Source organism: Manis javanica, chromosome 14, assembly GCF_040802235.1.
Source record: "Manis javanica isolate MJ-LG chromosome 14, MJ_LKY, whole genome shotgun sequence".
Taxonomy (NCBI): Eukaryota; Metazoa; Chordata; class Mammalia; order Pholidota; family Manidae; genus Manis; species Manis javanica.
The window spans coordinates 73555433-73571182 of NC_133169.1; the positions used below are offsets into that span (position 1 = coordinate 73555433).

Below are 15750 nucleotides of genomic sequence, written 5' to 3' on the forward strand. Positions count from 1 at the left end.
AGTGTAACATTAGATAGAGCTGTAATACTTTGGAAGACATCATTTGTTTGCAGTGCTAGGTTGCTGACTGTTGCTGTGACAAAAGGAAAATAATGAAAACATGGAGCAGGACATTAGGGTAGTGAGGTCCCATCTGATTTCAAGGTTTGAAAAGTTGTGAAGTGGCCAGTGATCAATATGCGGCCTTCCAGCTCCAAATTCACCCTTCATTACCTGCTGGAGAAAATAACGATGGGATTTAATATTTTTTTCATTTGCCAGCTGGCTTATGGCACAGCAAGAAAAACATCTCCTTCCTGGTTCTGGTGTGCTTATGCAGCTAATGCCCATGAGTGCACATTGCTCCTCCAGCACCCACACAGTACTGGCTTGTGCTGGATGGGTGGATAGCACCACCCAGCTTCCAGAAGCTTCTGCTGGCATTGCTCTCAGGTGGTTTTGTAGCAGAGTGCCTCAGTGGGAAACCTCCCCATGAGCAGTTTCCTCCTCATCCTAGAGGGTGGATTTTCAGCAAGTTCTACTAGCAGAGCACCATAGTGGCTTCTCCGCTGTCCAAAGAGCCATGGGTAGTCATCCCCTCTCCCACGAGGTCAGGAGTGGAAGAAAGGGAAGCTCATGCTTGGTGCTATTTCCCAAACCCGGGCAGAGTGGCTGCTATTTCTCTATTCTTTAGAAATCTCTTTACTTCTTAATAGCTAATTGTCATTAAGGTTAATATTTCTTTTTTTTTAACTGTTCTCTTTTTTATTATTATTTTTAATTGGAGTAAAATACACATCACATAAAATTTACCATTTTCATCATTTTTCAGTGTACAGTTCAATAGCATTAAGGACAGTTACACTGTTGTGCAAGTGTCACCACCATCCATTTCCAGAACTCTTCATCATGCAAAAGTGAAACTCTACCTATTGAACACTAAGTCCCCCATTCTACAGCCCGATGACCCTCATTCTATTTTCTGTCTCTGAATTTGACCTCTTTAGGTGCCTCATATAAGTGGAATTGCAGAGTACTTATCTTCTTCGTGACTGGTTTATTTCACCTAGCACAATATCCTTGAGGTTCATCCATGTGGCATGTGTCAAAATTTCCTTCCTTTTTAAGGCTGAATGATATCCCATTGTATGTATAGACCACATTTTGTTTGTTGCTTCATCCATCAACGGACACTACTTGGGCTGCTTCCATCTTTTGGCGATCGTAATACTGCCATCAACATGGGTGTACAAATACCTGTTCAAGTCTCTGCTTTTTGGGCATACACCCAGAAGTGCAATTGTTGGACCATATGGTAATACTGTTTGTAATTTTTTGAGGAGTCACCATCCTGTTTTGGTAGTTAATACTTTTTTATATTAAGCCTCCCTGTTCATATTATCATGTGTTTTGTCTCCTGACTGGATGCTGACTGATACATGCAAGGCCCAGCAGGGGCACGCATTCCATTAGGAAGTAACTGTGGTGAAGAATGAAGTAAAAACATTGTATTTTATCTTTCCATTTATGTGTATTATTTTTCTACATGGCTACAAAGTTATTAGTGCATAAATACTTATTTAGTTATTTGGACCTTGTGGCACTTAATAAACAAAACTGTTAGGTATTTCTTGTTTCCTAGAAATGACATGAAAAAGGTAGTGACACATCAAGGGCTCCAGGTGTAAAGAACAGTGGACTCTTTACTCTAGCCTACAGGTTTCTAGCCACCGTTAGGACCTGTCTGCATGGATGGTTCCTGAGGCTTCATCCTCATATCTGAATGCACAGATAGACACTCCTGCCACACACCCACACAGCATCTTGATTTCTTCATAATGCTAAGATTTTTCTCACACGATGGTGGCTAGAAATCTATGTTCATCATTGACTTACACTGCTCCATCTGCCCTTACTTCTAACCTCACTAGGTCTCACAATCAAAATGTTTCCTAGATACCTAGGCCTGTTTCTGCTCCACTCTTACAGCTATTAGTCAAACTAGCATTTCTAGCTGGTTATTATCTAACAGATTTTAACCTGACTTCCCTTTGATGAGACTATGGGTTGAAAATGCAAATACCCACCGAGGCTAGAAATACAACCATTCATACCTGCCACAACTACTGGCTGCTCAGGCCCTACACCCATGAAGGCAGCAGGGATAAGCAGGCTCTGGGCCCAGGATGTCAGCGGGCACACGGGCCTCTCCCTAAGAAAGCCGCCTCAAGGTGAGTGAGGGTGAACAGCGCTCCTTGTGGCTAAATCATGAATGTGCACCCCCAGTATTTGAAAAGCTAGTCGTTGAGAAACTCTTTGACACTTGTTTTCCAGTAACTGGAGGTTACTGGAAACAAACCTTAGGAATCATGACACATTGTACAGCCACACTGTGGGACCACCTGCTTCTGGCTTATGTTTCTTCTAGGTTACACTCCCCCCCACCCCCAGCCCCACAAAGTCTCATGAAGGCCCCAAGTCCACCATAAAGCCTACTGAAGCCCAGTAACCATCCATGTACCATAGAGTCCATAATCTTCATGCTCATTGTCTTCTGAGGCAGATTTGCAAACTATTTAAAACAAGAGATTATACTTTGTGGGTTTCTTCTCCTTTCTGGAGAGCAGAACATGTTGGATCCTTTGAAGGCACTACATAGCTAATAAAATCATCATTTAATCATTTCATAATATTGAATTATGACATGTATGAGTAAGCTTAATTTCCCCCTACCCAAAAACTACATTAAAAGGAACTGTATCCATAAATATTTCCTATCTTCAAACAAAGAAAACAAGAGAAGAAAATTTGCACTGCATCTGGAGGACTGAAGCCGGTAATCTATAACAACCCATAAATCTAGCAGGCTTACAAAAAAAAATCTGTCAGATAAAACGCCAAGAAGAAAATAATTCTGACAGCTGCAAACCTTCTGTTTTACAACATGCACAGAATGGACGCACTTCCTTTTAACATCCTCATAAACAAAGAGTGCTGAGCAAATGCAAACATCCCCAGTAGAAGCTAGTAGAGTCTAGGCTTCAACTAATGGACTGTGCTTATCTTTATAGAGGAAACCTCCCCAGGCACCCAGCAAGCCCACCTCAGTTGTCCTAGGAACCATTAGGAAAATGGATTGAACAAAATTCCATGTCAGTTGATGGAATTCCCAGGGTCAGCAAGGTATGAGCAGCAGCAGCCCACATTAAAAGAGCTGCAACCTCACCATCCTCAGAGTGAGAGTTCTGTTTCCTTTAGGTCAAAAACTAACATCCGGCACTGGGCCACCTGAATATATAAATATACTAATAAATCCCAGATGGGAATTCTAGACACCTCTTTACTCAGGCGTGGACTTCTCTCAGGCGACAAACATTCTACTCAGCAAGTATCTCAGGAATGAGCTGTCCAAAGCCACTTTGGGATCCATTGTTACACAGAGTGTAATTAATTTTGCCATCTGTTTTCTTACTGGAAGAAATTAACCTGTGGATGTGAAAAGGTAGTCCTCTCGTTGTCCCAAATATCCTGTTATCTGGACCAGGGGAAGGAAAAAGTATCCCATTTGCCCACAGTCTCAAATTCTGAACCAGCAACCAAATTTAGAACTAAACAATTTATGTATTTAAATTAAGCTGGCAATAATTAGTACAATTTTTCAGGCACCCACTGCATGCTAGCTATTATGCCAGGCACACCGCAGAACATCTCTCTACTCCTGCTCCATCTCTGCAAGGTGATATTTTCTAGCCCTTGAAGTACTTCTGTACCTCGCCATGCTACTGATTCTCCTAACAATCCTGTTAAGAAGGAATCTTGGGTATTACTGGCTCTGTTTGTTTCTGATGAGGTTACAGACCTGCAGAGAAATTAAGGGGCAGGCCCAAGGCCAGCTAGCTAGGACTGAATGTGAACTGAGACTAGAATGCGGGTCTTCTGACCTCACTCCTTGCTATTTTTCTCTACATTTTGGTGTCCCTGACTGAACGGAGCACGAATAATTTTATCTCAAGGTAAACATGCCACATGCTCCTAAAGAAGAGGGATGTGGAGCAGTAAGAGAGGTCAGACCACAGAGCTAACTGGGAGGCCCTGAGCCTGGCTGACTAGGGGGAGGAGTGAGCCAGACATTAATAGAAAAGGGGAAGGCCAGAGGAAGAACAGGTGTGGCAAGGGGGAAGCATAGAAGTTCTACTTCACATCTCTCAGACTGAGCAGGACAACCTCTTCTCTGAGGCCAATTTCCCACACAGACAGGGCTTTCCAAGGACCACTGCTGCTTCTAGAAAGCTCACGGTTTTTGATGGAAATTTTTCTAAAGTAGATTGCAAAGAATATCTCCTCTCCACTGAGCAGAAACCATGGAACATACCTTATTTTATTTTTTACAGAGTAGACTATTGTTATTAATCACATTCTTCTGTAATACAAATACAAACCTACTTTTGCTCATGAAACCCTGCCTAACAGAGGTGTCCTTTTTCATTGTTTTTACACCCAGGCAACAATTCCTATTCAATTTCAAGAGACAAGAAGATGTGAAAATCTCTGTCCCAACATATAGATCTACAGAACAGATGTTAACGCTCTTAATATAGTAGCGTCATAAGGAGGGAGACTTTAGGTCTAAAATCAGTCAAATGGCTGCATATAATTAAAATTACCTTGAAAATTCCTTAAATGGCCCAGAAAGTACTGTACTATCTTCAGTTTTATGTCTATCTACACAATATGTGTCATTTTCTCTCTTTAGTCTATGTTTCTCTACAGCTGCCAATCAGATATTTGAGCTCTTCCTCTATGACGTACATAAAATCATTACTACCCAGACTTGCCTATTCTCCTGAACAATGTGTTTCCCATTCTGTTGGTGATCAGACCCTTTAAAACTCATCCACTCCATTGGTTTCATCACTTGGTCAACAAAAGTGTTGCAGAGAGTTACCACCTGGTCGTGAAGTGGCTAAATGTGAATGGGTCCGGAATTCCTGATGCCTGTCTTCTTCCACGGGGTCAGATGTCACTTTGCACTGACAGCATCTAACAATGCCTCGACATCTTCTAACTGGAGGCCCGAGGGACCCAGGGAGAGCCACAGGGTGATGGGGGAAACCGGGGGCTCCCTGTCTGCTCTAGAGGAAGCGGCAGATGCCACTGTTCAGATGTCATCTTCAGTTATGTAATTCTTCATTCCGCACTATTGATTGAGCATCTATCATGTTCAGGCACAAGACAAATGGTGGAGATGAAACAACCATGGTAGCTGCCTTCACACAGCCTACAGTACAGTGTGGGAGGAGGAGGAGGAGACTAATTCAGATACAGTAATAAGCACAATAGCATTAAAATATGGGGCACTATGGAAGCTCACAGTGTTAGGCAGAAAGACAGACATGCGTAGCCAGAAAAGGGAAGATAAGGTTCAAAGAGAAAGCCTCCCAGATATAGTTCAAAGAAAAAGCCGCCCAAACTCTGCCCAGGTTGGGGGGTCCCCATGTGGAGACAACAAAGGCTTTGCAGGGAGAGAACTTCCTCCCCAACCAAATCCCAATCTAATGGAACTAAGAACGGCCCAGATCACACCTCAGCACAGGGAAGGACATGCTCACTGAGAGGAGGACCTGTCAATCAAATAACCCCAGCTTGTCAGTCAAAGAGGCACCTCCTAACCGGAATGCAATATATCAGCATCCCTCCTAACATACCGAGGCCTTTGTCTGCCTTGACTCTGGCCCACTCCTCCCTTGAATGTATTCAAATAAAACTTTCACTGTGCTTCGCTACTGTGTCTCTGCCTTTCAATTCTCCCTGCAGTGGGAATAAGCACCAAGGAGAATAAACTCAACCCATAACAACAGGACAAGTACCTGGGGAAGGGAGTCATCCAGGAAGCCTTCCGGGTGCCTCAGCTAAAACTTGAGGGTCAAGGAATTAGCTGAGGGAGGAGAGGTGAGGGAGAAAAGGAGGAAGAATGGTTTGCAGTAGAGTTAACAGCATGCACAACGGCCCGCAGGGCAAAGGACACATGTCAGAGAGGAAGACTAAAGCAAGGGCTGATGGATGTGACAATGAGGTGGCCCTGCGGGGTCTCTGAGAAAAGCAACTGAGTAACATGACTGGGGAGAGCAGCCAAATCGCAAGGGCTTCAGAAGAAACCAGTGTTAGGAAGCGGAGAAGGGTCGTTTCTGAAGTCTCACTGTCAGGAAGAAGCTGAGCCAGCCCTCTGCTGAGGGAATATTTAAATTCCCGCGACTCTCCCAGTGGCCCACGCCAGACCCCAGCAAGCTGGGTGCAGGGAGATAACACATTGGCAGGAATCTGCATGGACTCCAACACAAGTTTGAATAATGTAAATGAACAAGGATAAAGTTGAGCCTCCCTCCCTGCTCAGGGGCTGGTGCTGGTCCAGCAGGTCCTACCAGAAGCTACGCAGCACAGGTGTTGCCTCCAAGGTGCCTGGGAGGCTCCCAAAGCCCAACTTATCCTCCTAGTACTACAGGAAATACTCATCAGAGAGGCGGTACTTTGGGCTAAACTTTGCCTTACTTTCTGTTCTACCATTGGGTTCTTTTAAAACTATAAGTGCCTCTGGAAGGAAAGGCCTGTGGACAAGAAACATCTAAGAGTAAATGACTTCACTGGTTTCTCTGTCCCCTCACAGGGCGTCCCAGATGGAAGGAAGCAGGGAGGCAGAAATAAAGAGTGTGGGGAGGGTGGGAAGATTGGGAAAGAGTGAACACAAGCTTTGCCCCACTCCCAGCTGCACCCTGGTCACTAACCCCACGCCTGCCTAACACCAAGAAAAGGCAAAGGCAAAGCAGAGTGAATATACTCAGCAGATGATTCGTAAGGCAGGCTTGTGAGTTTCCAACGCTTGGAGCTCCTTACCTTGAGGGACGCAAATTTTTTAGATCATGTAAAATGCCCAGAACTGTTTTGATGGAGATTTCCATCTCTGCTTCTCCAAACTGATTCAGCCTCCAAAGGCTGTGAACCAAAGAAATGATTTTCATGAGGATGTGATTTCTTTTGAAGCATTTCCAATTTGTGGGTAAAAAACACGGTGGTCCACTTATCCCAGCAACAGTCAGCCTTTTCACTCAAGGTAAAAAGCTAAAACATCTCTTATAAAAATAAAATTACAAAAGGTTCATGTCCATAAAAATCTGGCTGGCCTCTTTGAAGCCGAGCAAAAGCACCAGCGATAACTGAAGGTAGCCGGTTTACCGTCCAGGAATCACTAACGGGCAGCCTTAAGACAGAATCCAGCTCCACAGGGCTTTCTTGGGCCAGAGTTTTGTATTTCATCTGAATGCAATGCCTTAGATGGGCCCTGCTCTCTACAAGTTGGCCACCTGCCTCAGGACTTCCCGTCATTCATATAATGCGCTATTTACACATTCATAGTTCTTGCCTGGTTCTGGTAGACATCTGAGTTTGGGACCACTGGTTTATATGGTCCGATATTAAAAACAAACAAACGACCTGTCTCCTACTAAGGTGGAGAGCTCCAATGTGCAGAACGGGAGATCGACAGCCCCAGTGGCGCTCACCAGTCCCAGGATAAGGCCTGTGGCCATGGCTGTGAAACCACTTTTTAACACTATTAAGTTACCGTCTTATCTTCTTGCCTCAGGTAAGCTTCTCCTGCAAGATCCCTGATATCTTGATGTCACAGGACACACACTGGCAGCCAATATCCAAGCCTGGCTTGGCAAAGGCAACAGCCCCTTCATCCAGCATCTGTCCTGGCCCTTCACCCCAACCCTGTCTCTATTCACTGTGACACCTCCTCTTACACCCTGCACAGAAACCAGGAATCAGAAACCTGCAGGTGCTCTCATTCAATCTCCTCACGCCACACACTTATTCCCGAATGAGAATTAGGCCCAGCAAGTTGATACACGTCCGAAGGCTTATCATACAAGTAAGTGTCTTAGGAGGGACTAGAACCTGGCTCTCTGACACCTCACTGGAGGGGTGTCCTCTTTGCAATCAGCACCCCCAGGACATAGCCTGCCTTCAGGTACCTGTGTCCTTATGCAGCCGAGCCCAGTGCTGCTGGACTTGATTTCTGTGACCCTGATAGGCAGCCTAGCTCACTCAGGTCATCATGAGGGTTTTGATCAAAGCCCATTGATAATAAGGGGCTTCTCTGCCCTGGTAGGCCCTCTGTGCATCTATTTCCCTCATGGATGCGACAGGGAACACTGGTTGGCTGGGGACGAGGCTCTGGAGTTTGGAATCCCATGCTCCAGTCACGGATTTCATCTGTAAAGATAAACTGGTACGTCTACCACTCCGCCTTCCCCATCCCACCAGCAGCACTGTCCCTTTGTAGCACCATGCTTTTCACTCCCCCAGGGCCCTGTGAATGTTGCCCCGGTCCCTTCCCTGGAGCCATTCGCCTGGAGGTCTCATCTAGGGTAACCTACATAAAACTGTATAACCCGCTGCTCTCTTTTGTTTATTTGTGTGCAGCTTCAAAGTCTTTATATTATCCAGAGCCCAGTAATTTCAATTAAAATAGATAAAATAATCACATATGGCAATTAAGCCCATATCTATAAAATGTAAGGGTATTCTTTATAGGAATGTATGGCCTCAGTACACTCTTTTAAAAGAAAGATTATATTGGGTTTCAGTGGTTTATGGGGACATATAATTACCATAGGTTGAAGGGCTGCCTGTAATTAATTTCCTCTAGTTCTTATTCTCATTGTTCAATGCATACCTGACCGGGTCTATGGGACCTTGGGATGCATTCTCGACTTCTGAGAATTTCCCTTTCCAACTGGCAGTGCTGGTTCATGGAGTCTGTGCTGGGCTCTCCCTGAAGGCAACTGTCTTTTGCCATGGGGGCAGGAGGGGAGTTGGTAATCCAGGTTGTAGGGTTCCATTCTGTATTATACCATTTGCCAGTTACCAAATAAGAAGCAATGGGGGAAAACCACAACGGAGGGAGCCTGTGCGGTAGACATGGAGACCCATCCCACGTCATTTCCATCCCCCTCCTTACACAGCTGCTTGTTTGACAGAAAAATCGAGCCCTCACCCTCCACCTGCCCTCAGGTTCAGCCCTGACTGTTGTGACTTCGTCACTGTAATCCCATTCCTCTTGCCTCTAAGCGACTGGTTTAGACAACCCAAACCCAAGCCAGTCAACACGGCACATGCCACATCCAATAAGCTGGCTTAGGGCTGGGCACTCGGCCCAGTCTAGGTCAATGAGACACCAGGAATCTGCTGGGGGCTTCTAGAAAGTATCATTCGCTCCTCTGACATAGCCGCCTGAAGCCAGTTCTCTCTCTCCTCTGGGCAGCCTGTTGTGGACATGAAGTTAGAATTGCTGGAGACATTCAACCACCAAAAGAGAATCTAGGGGAGGAGGAAACTCAATCACAGATGGCAGACTGGAGAGAAAATGGGTTCTTGACATCATTGAACTGCTAAATCAAACCCTGCTCTACTTAGGTAAGCTAATAAACAATTTTCTTTTGTATGAGCCAGTCTAAACTGGCTTTCTCTTCCTTGCATAGGAAGAGCCATAACCAATATAATAGCCTGGGCAACTATCACAGAGCATGATCAAGGGCCTCTAATCTGGCTGCCGGCCTTACCACAAGCCCAGCCCCTAAAGGGCAGTGGGCAAAGGAGCCCAGGGAGGCACAGCTGCCCAGTGCTTACTACCCCATGTCCTCAAGCTTGTTGCCTAACAAAGGCCAGAGTGCAGCCTGGAAACCCCGTCTCCAGCTGGGCCAAGCCTTGCCCGTGAGATGGCAGTGGTAGCAGAGAGAAGAGACCCAAGGGGAAGATGCCGAGAACCTCAGTGGCACAGACAGGGTGGAGAGCCTGCGGGGTGGGCCCTGGGGCCCTGGGCTTCCTTCTCCCCTCCTGGCTTGGTTCTGCCACACCATCCCTGACCGGGCTTCCTGGTGGGCCCTCTGTGGGGCATCCTCGCCCCAGAGGGGTGGCTGCCTTCCTGACAGGGGTCAGAAAAGGAGAGATTTGTATGGCAGGCAAGGATGTGTAAAAGCTCCAGATCCCAACAGGGAAGCAGGAGCCAGGAGTCAGGTCAGTCCTGCCCTGGGATTTCTCCCAGCAGCTAAGATTGTACGGAGGAGCTCGGGGACCCATCTGTGGAAGGGCCGGAAGTTATTAAGTAATTAGCGAAGCAGGGGGGAGTCAACAATGGAAAGCACTGGGCTCTTAAAGTCAGGTCAGATTTGTGCCTTCGGATGTGCTCATCACAGTCCACTTGGGGCTTTAAAAAGGCACACAGCACAGGGCTAATCATATTTCTGCACTTGCATTCTGCTGTTCTACAGCTGAAACACTGAATTCCCACAGGATGACTTTCTGGAAGCTGGAGAAATCAGGGTTTCCCCTATGGAGTCACCTTTAACTGGACACTTTCATTCTCCATCATCTACTGGAAGCAAACACTTGTTCATAAGCTAGAAACGTAGACACATTTCTGGTCAAGTTTCTTAAGACCTACTGCTCACAGCATTCCTTACATAAATACCTGCATTTCTGCATTTGCTCTGTTGTTCTACAAGCCCTGGGTTTTCATAATGGAACTTCCTTCAGCAGGTGCTCCTCAGATTCTCACCAAAGTCCACACAGAGGGTTCCCCCAGAGCACCACAGCTTCTAAAGCCCACGAACCAAAGGACCATGGGGGTCTGTGCCCTCTGGCTCCAGCGGTAGATGAAGGCCTAAGCTGCTGAAAGGAGTATGGGTTCCAAAGGATGTATATCAACTCTAACCCTGAACAGCTGAGGTTGGGGCATTTCAGAGTTCATTTATTGACCATATATGCAAACAAATATAGGAAACTACCTCTGTTGGCAAAAAAAAAAAGAGAGAGAAAGTACTATACAAACAAATGTAATGTAAATGCAAAGTATGACGATGGTATAAATCTTGCATTACCTTTAAAGGAGCTTTGCTTTGGGAGGAAGGGGAAGAAGGGGCAGGACAGTTAGGTATGAGTTAGTTCTCTGCACAAGGTAGGACCAGCTTTGTGCAAATGCCGCATGTTCCTTTGCCCACAGGATCCAGGCCATCAGTGGTAGAGGAGAGGGGACAGCACTAAATCATTTTCCTCTATACTCAGCGTTAGTCTGAGCATCAGAAAGTGAGATTAGAAGGTTTGGCCTGTGTCCAGAGGACAAGGATCATAAGATCGGAAGGAGATGAAAGGAAAAAAAAAATGCTTCAGTTGGTTCACAGTAAAGCAAGAAGGCAAAGAATGTTACACAGAATTGTCCTGGTCAAGCTGCATTTGGTGTCAACCAGCTGCTCTCTCCTCAACTATTTTCAAATTTGCTTTAAGTAACAGTTACTCTTCTATCTTACTAACTCTCATGAGTTAGTGACATCCTGAGAATTATGATCCAACACCTTAGGACTATACAAATCTTACATTAACTATATCCATGTAACTGAAAAATGAACATAGGGAGACTTTCTGAGATTGTAGGTTATTGGGTTTAACCACTGGGAAAACCCAAAGGATGGATGGATCGTCTCACCAACACAAAGGAAGGTGGTGTTTAGCAGAGTACTGCCCTGAGATGGGAGGTCTGATCCTTTCTTGTGTTTGCTGTGGGCCTCTACAGGTAGGCAGGACATGCTAGGGGAAGGAGCAAGTTGAACTGTGCCCAAACACAGCTGCTGGCAAGCCCCCAGCACGTGGCTTCCTCTGGACCACTGCCCTTGGGAGCGTGAGCCTGCATGCGGTGGTGCAGCCCCACCAGGGCAGGCAGGATGAGGCAAGAATGCGGGGCTTAGGGGGCAGGTTCTCACCCCAGCTCTGGCTCTAGGACGCTGAACAACCATGACACCTGACCTGATTTCTCTGTCCAAAGTTTCATCTATAAAATGAGATTAGATAGCTTTTCATCTCATGCCCAGTAAAAGTCAAATTCACTGAAACTGTCCACAAGGCCCCACCTAATCTAGCCCCTTACCTTCTCTCTGGCTCATCAATCCCCTCATCAGCTCCACTGCTCTTTCTGGAACACAGCAGGGGCCTTCCCTCCTCAGGGTCTTTGCATCTGCTAGCCCTCCGCCTGGAATGTTCTTCCCCAGGATACTCAAATGTCTGGCATACTCACATCCTTTACGAGAGTCTAAAATCACATTCTCAGGGAGGATGCACAAGTGCAAATCCTTCACAGATGCCCCACAATCCTTACCCCCCTTTCAGCTTAAAATTCTTTTTTTCTCCTTAGCATTTAATAGTATCCCACATATTATATATTTTACTTACTTATTGTTTATTGTCTGTCTCCCCCACTATAGTGTTGGTTCTCCAAGGGCAGGGATTTCTACCTGCTTTGTTTACTGCTGTATCCCCGGTACCTGGAAAAGTGCCTGATATATAACAGGAAGTCAGTTAAATTTTTCTGAATGGATGCATGCAATGGGTGGGTGAAAGGGAGGGCGGGAGGCGCTGGGCTCTGGCCAGTGTCCTCCAGCTGAGGTCTGTGGGCTGTGGTGTCTCCTCTTTGCCACCACTGTACCAGGATGGACTCTATAGCCACGCGAAACAGCAGGCCAGCCCAGGCCAGGCGTGGGATGCTTTCACTCCGCGGCAGAACTCAGGCGCTGCCTCCTGCGTGCTCCATGCCCTCAGACGCAGAGCCGTGTACACCCTGCCCTCTCAGCAAAACCACAACCTCCAAACACCGTCCGTGGGAAATTCTTTATACCGGGGCTCAGCTCCATTTTCCAGAGTCAAAATCAGTATCATCTGGGGGGAACAAAGTTACACCCATCTCCTTTTTCTAATTCTTCATTTAAAATCCCCGGGGAAAAGAAAAGCAAGCTTCCCTACTGCTAAGCCACCGCACTGCTAGTGATGCTCCTGTACGCTTCGGACGGTTCCACTAGAGGGCAGCACCATCAGGGCCTGCCGGCATCAAAGGGCGAGATTTGCCAACAAACAGCACAGAGAAGCCCGCACAGGCCTCTGTTTTCTCCCACAGGTACCCCCCGCTGCCTCTTCACTTTTAGCCTAGCTATTTTCAACAAATAACTTAGAATCTGCTCTCGAATGGTTCGAGCTTAGTCACTGAATGCATATGACTTGATCACTTGAATCAGAAGCTTTATGTATGTTTCTTCTTTCTGCCAAAATAGTTATTTATCCTCTCTTTGGAACTCTCCCCGAAACTCACTTCTTCCACAAAACCTTCCAGCCAAACCTGGTTCTGATTCCAGCTGCACATACGTCACGATAAACAGTCACAGGCACATAACCATTTTATGTGCCTACATACAAATACCAAGAAAGAAGACAGAGAATCCCATGCACACTCCTGGCCGCCTGGTCAGCAAATGTACATGTAACGTAAACGATGTGCAGGTGACCACCTTCCATACAACAGAAGTCACGGCTGTAGGAAATAGCACTGGCTGCCAAGGGTTCAATGTATGGGCCAAGAAACCAGATACACTAACACCCATTTATGTCTTTCAATTTCTAGTTCCTTCCTAGTATTCAATTTAAGCTCCCGAAAGTCTTTTGAACAGAAAAATTTTAGATAAACCTTAACAAAGATTATGCAAAAACTTGAACAAAAATGTGTAAATACCAATATAACTTTAGGGCCTATTTAAGACACTTCCTTTATTTCAATCCTCAGAAACTTTTCCAATTTACCTTAAAGATAAAATTAAGTCTACCTGTAGAAAAGCATTAAGTATGGCTGAAAAAAAAAAAACCAAAGACATATTTTAAAAGTACAAAAGGTCACATACATAGGGTTAAATTGCTGATTGGCTGTTAGAGAAAATGGTAGCACCAATAGCCTCACAAGTACCTACAGAACAGAACAGATGTGAACACGCTTGTGTTTGCAGGTCACCACATGACATCACCACCACTACCAGACTGTTGGGAACCAGAGACGTCTTCAGGTAGTAAAGCCGTGGAAAATGTAAGGAGAAACTTTAAGGAAAAAGCTGTCCAATCTTCTCGGAGCCCCATTTCTGAAACATTTCAATCCTTCATTTGTTGACAAATGAAACTATTAACATGCAAACTTGAGATGCCATTTTTCCCATCCACAAACTCACATCTCCTCTGGCTTAACCCCGGCTCCCTACATCCAGAGTTCCAGCAAAAAAAAAGGGCAGTGATTTATTGGACAAAACCACTATGAAGCCACAACCAAATGTTATGCCCTTGTAGACAACAACACCAGGTTACTTAGCCATCTGAATATCGCACCAGATCCCAACAGAAACATTACGTCCAAGCTCATCTAAAGGCAGTTTGAACTCACCTAGTTTCAGCATCGTCCCCCTGCACTCAGTCTGAAGGTCCGCTTCACAGCGTCCTGGCAGAGCCACTCACCCCGGAGGAACCCACACAATCGCCCTGTGGATATGTGTTCTCTGGCATCTGGATCGCCTTTATGAAGAGTCCATCCTTCCTGAGAATATTTCAAAAGAATGTACACTGTCCTTCAAAAACACCCACCATGAGCTTCCCAAAGAAATGCGCAGAAGACACTGGTCAACAGCAGTCACTTTAAAAGTTGTCTTGCTTGTTATTCTGGGAGCTGGGTTTCGTCACCTGTAGTGGAATGCATCGTGTAGCCTCTAATTGTGAATCCAGAGAGGTCTCAACATCCAGAATGGGGAGGGACTGGTCGCTGCCTGCACTTGCTCCCTATAAACCACGGCTACACAGAAACACAGGGATCACCTGTGATAGGCAAACAGGAGATATTTTCAAAATCAAGCAGAAACAGGAAGTCTAATGTTTCAACATGCTAGAAAAGAAAAGCGGATACTTTAAAAAGAAAAAAGAGGAGCTGGGGGAATAGCCCCAGTCATAGATGCCTGGAGAAAACAAAATAAAATTAAAAAATACCTCATTAAAAAAATACCTGGCCAGTATAAACATGAACATCTATTAATAGTAAGTATTGCTGAGGAGGTGTGCTGTTTCCCAAGAGAACTAGAGAACAGAGTCTGGATAGCACTGCTACTTAAAGTCATTAGTCTTTTGCTTTTGATGAGAACATAAGGTCTTTATAAAGAATGTACATGTGTGTGACTGTAATCCAGGCACACAGAATATACACATTCACTTCCATTCAGATATATGCACATACACTATCTAACAGTCTCTTTAGATGCTTACTTACTTCCCTGAGCGTTTTACCACAAATCACCACTCACACAACCTTCCCTTATCCATCCCCACCAGGCAAGATTCTACCAGTTCTGTAAGAAGGTCCACTTCAAGCGAACCACCTCTACGAAGCCTTTCCTGAGGACCCCAGTGCACTATGTAGGATCTCAGCCTCTTCTTTTAATATCCTTGGCACCTGTCTCGAGCTTCCTTGGTGACACTTTCTGGGTACCTATCTCAGTTGGTCCTTGTATTACCTTTGGAGGCATATCCATCTATCTTATCCCCAACTACACGATAAGTTCTTCTTCATTTTATTTTTACCCTCTGTAGCATTAACATTCTGCCTCGAGTCGGCCAGGTGCTCAGTGAAAAAGATATCAAGAGGAACACAATGGACACGTGCTTGCAGCCTGCCAGGCCTCCACTCTGCCAGCAGGACCACTTCATGGTCTTACAGACTTGCAAGTTACTTCACCTCTTAAGCAGTTTTGTTCTCTAACAAGTGAGAATCACATCACTGACTTCACAGATTTGCTATCAAGATGTGAAGATAACCACGTGAAGCAAGTAACACATTGCCTGGTATACACAATTCGTGCTCAAACAGCAATG

The 15750-nt window shown here is 45.5% G+C and overlaps 1 protein-coding gene across 4 annotated transcripts in view; it reads right to left on the reverse strand.

Annotated features, from left to right (window-relative positions):
- TNFAIP8 (TNF alpha induced protein 8) overlaps positions 1 to 15750 on the reverse strand; it is a 113238-nt gene that overhangs the window by 48705 nt on the left and 48783 nt on the right. The window contains exon 2 of one of the 4 annotated variants that reach the window (XM_037017052.2): positions 14279 to 14428. The exons of the other annotated variants lie outside the window; for them this stretch is intronic. Coding sequence (XP_036872947.1) covers positions 14279 to 14291 — 13 coding nt within the window. The 5' untranslated portion in view covers positions 14292 to 14428. The remainder of the gene's footprint in view (positions 1 to 14278; positions 14429 to 15750) is intronic. 4 annotated transcript variants of the gene reach the window in all.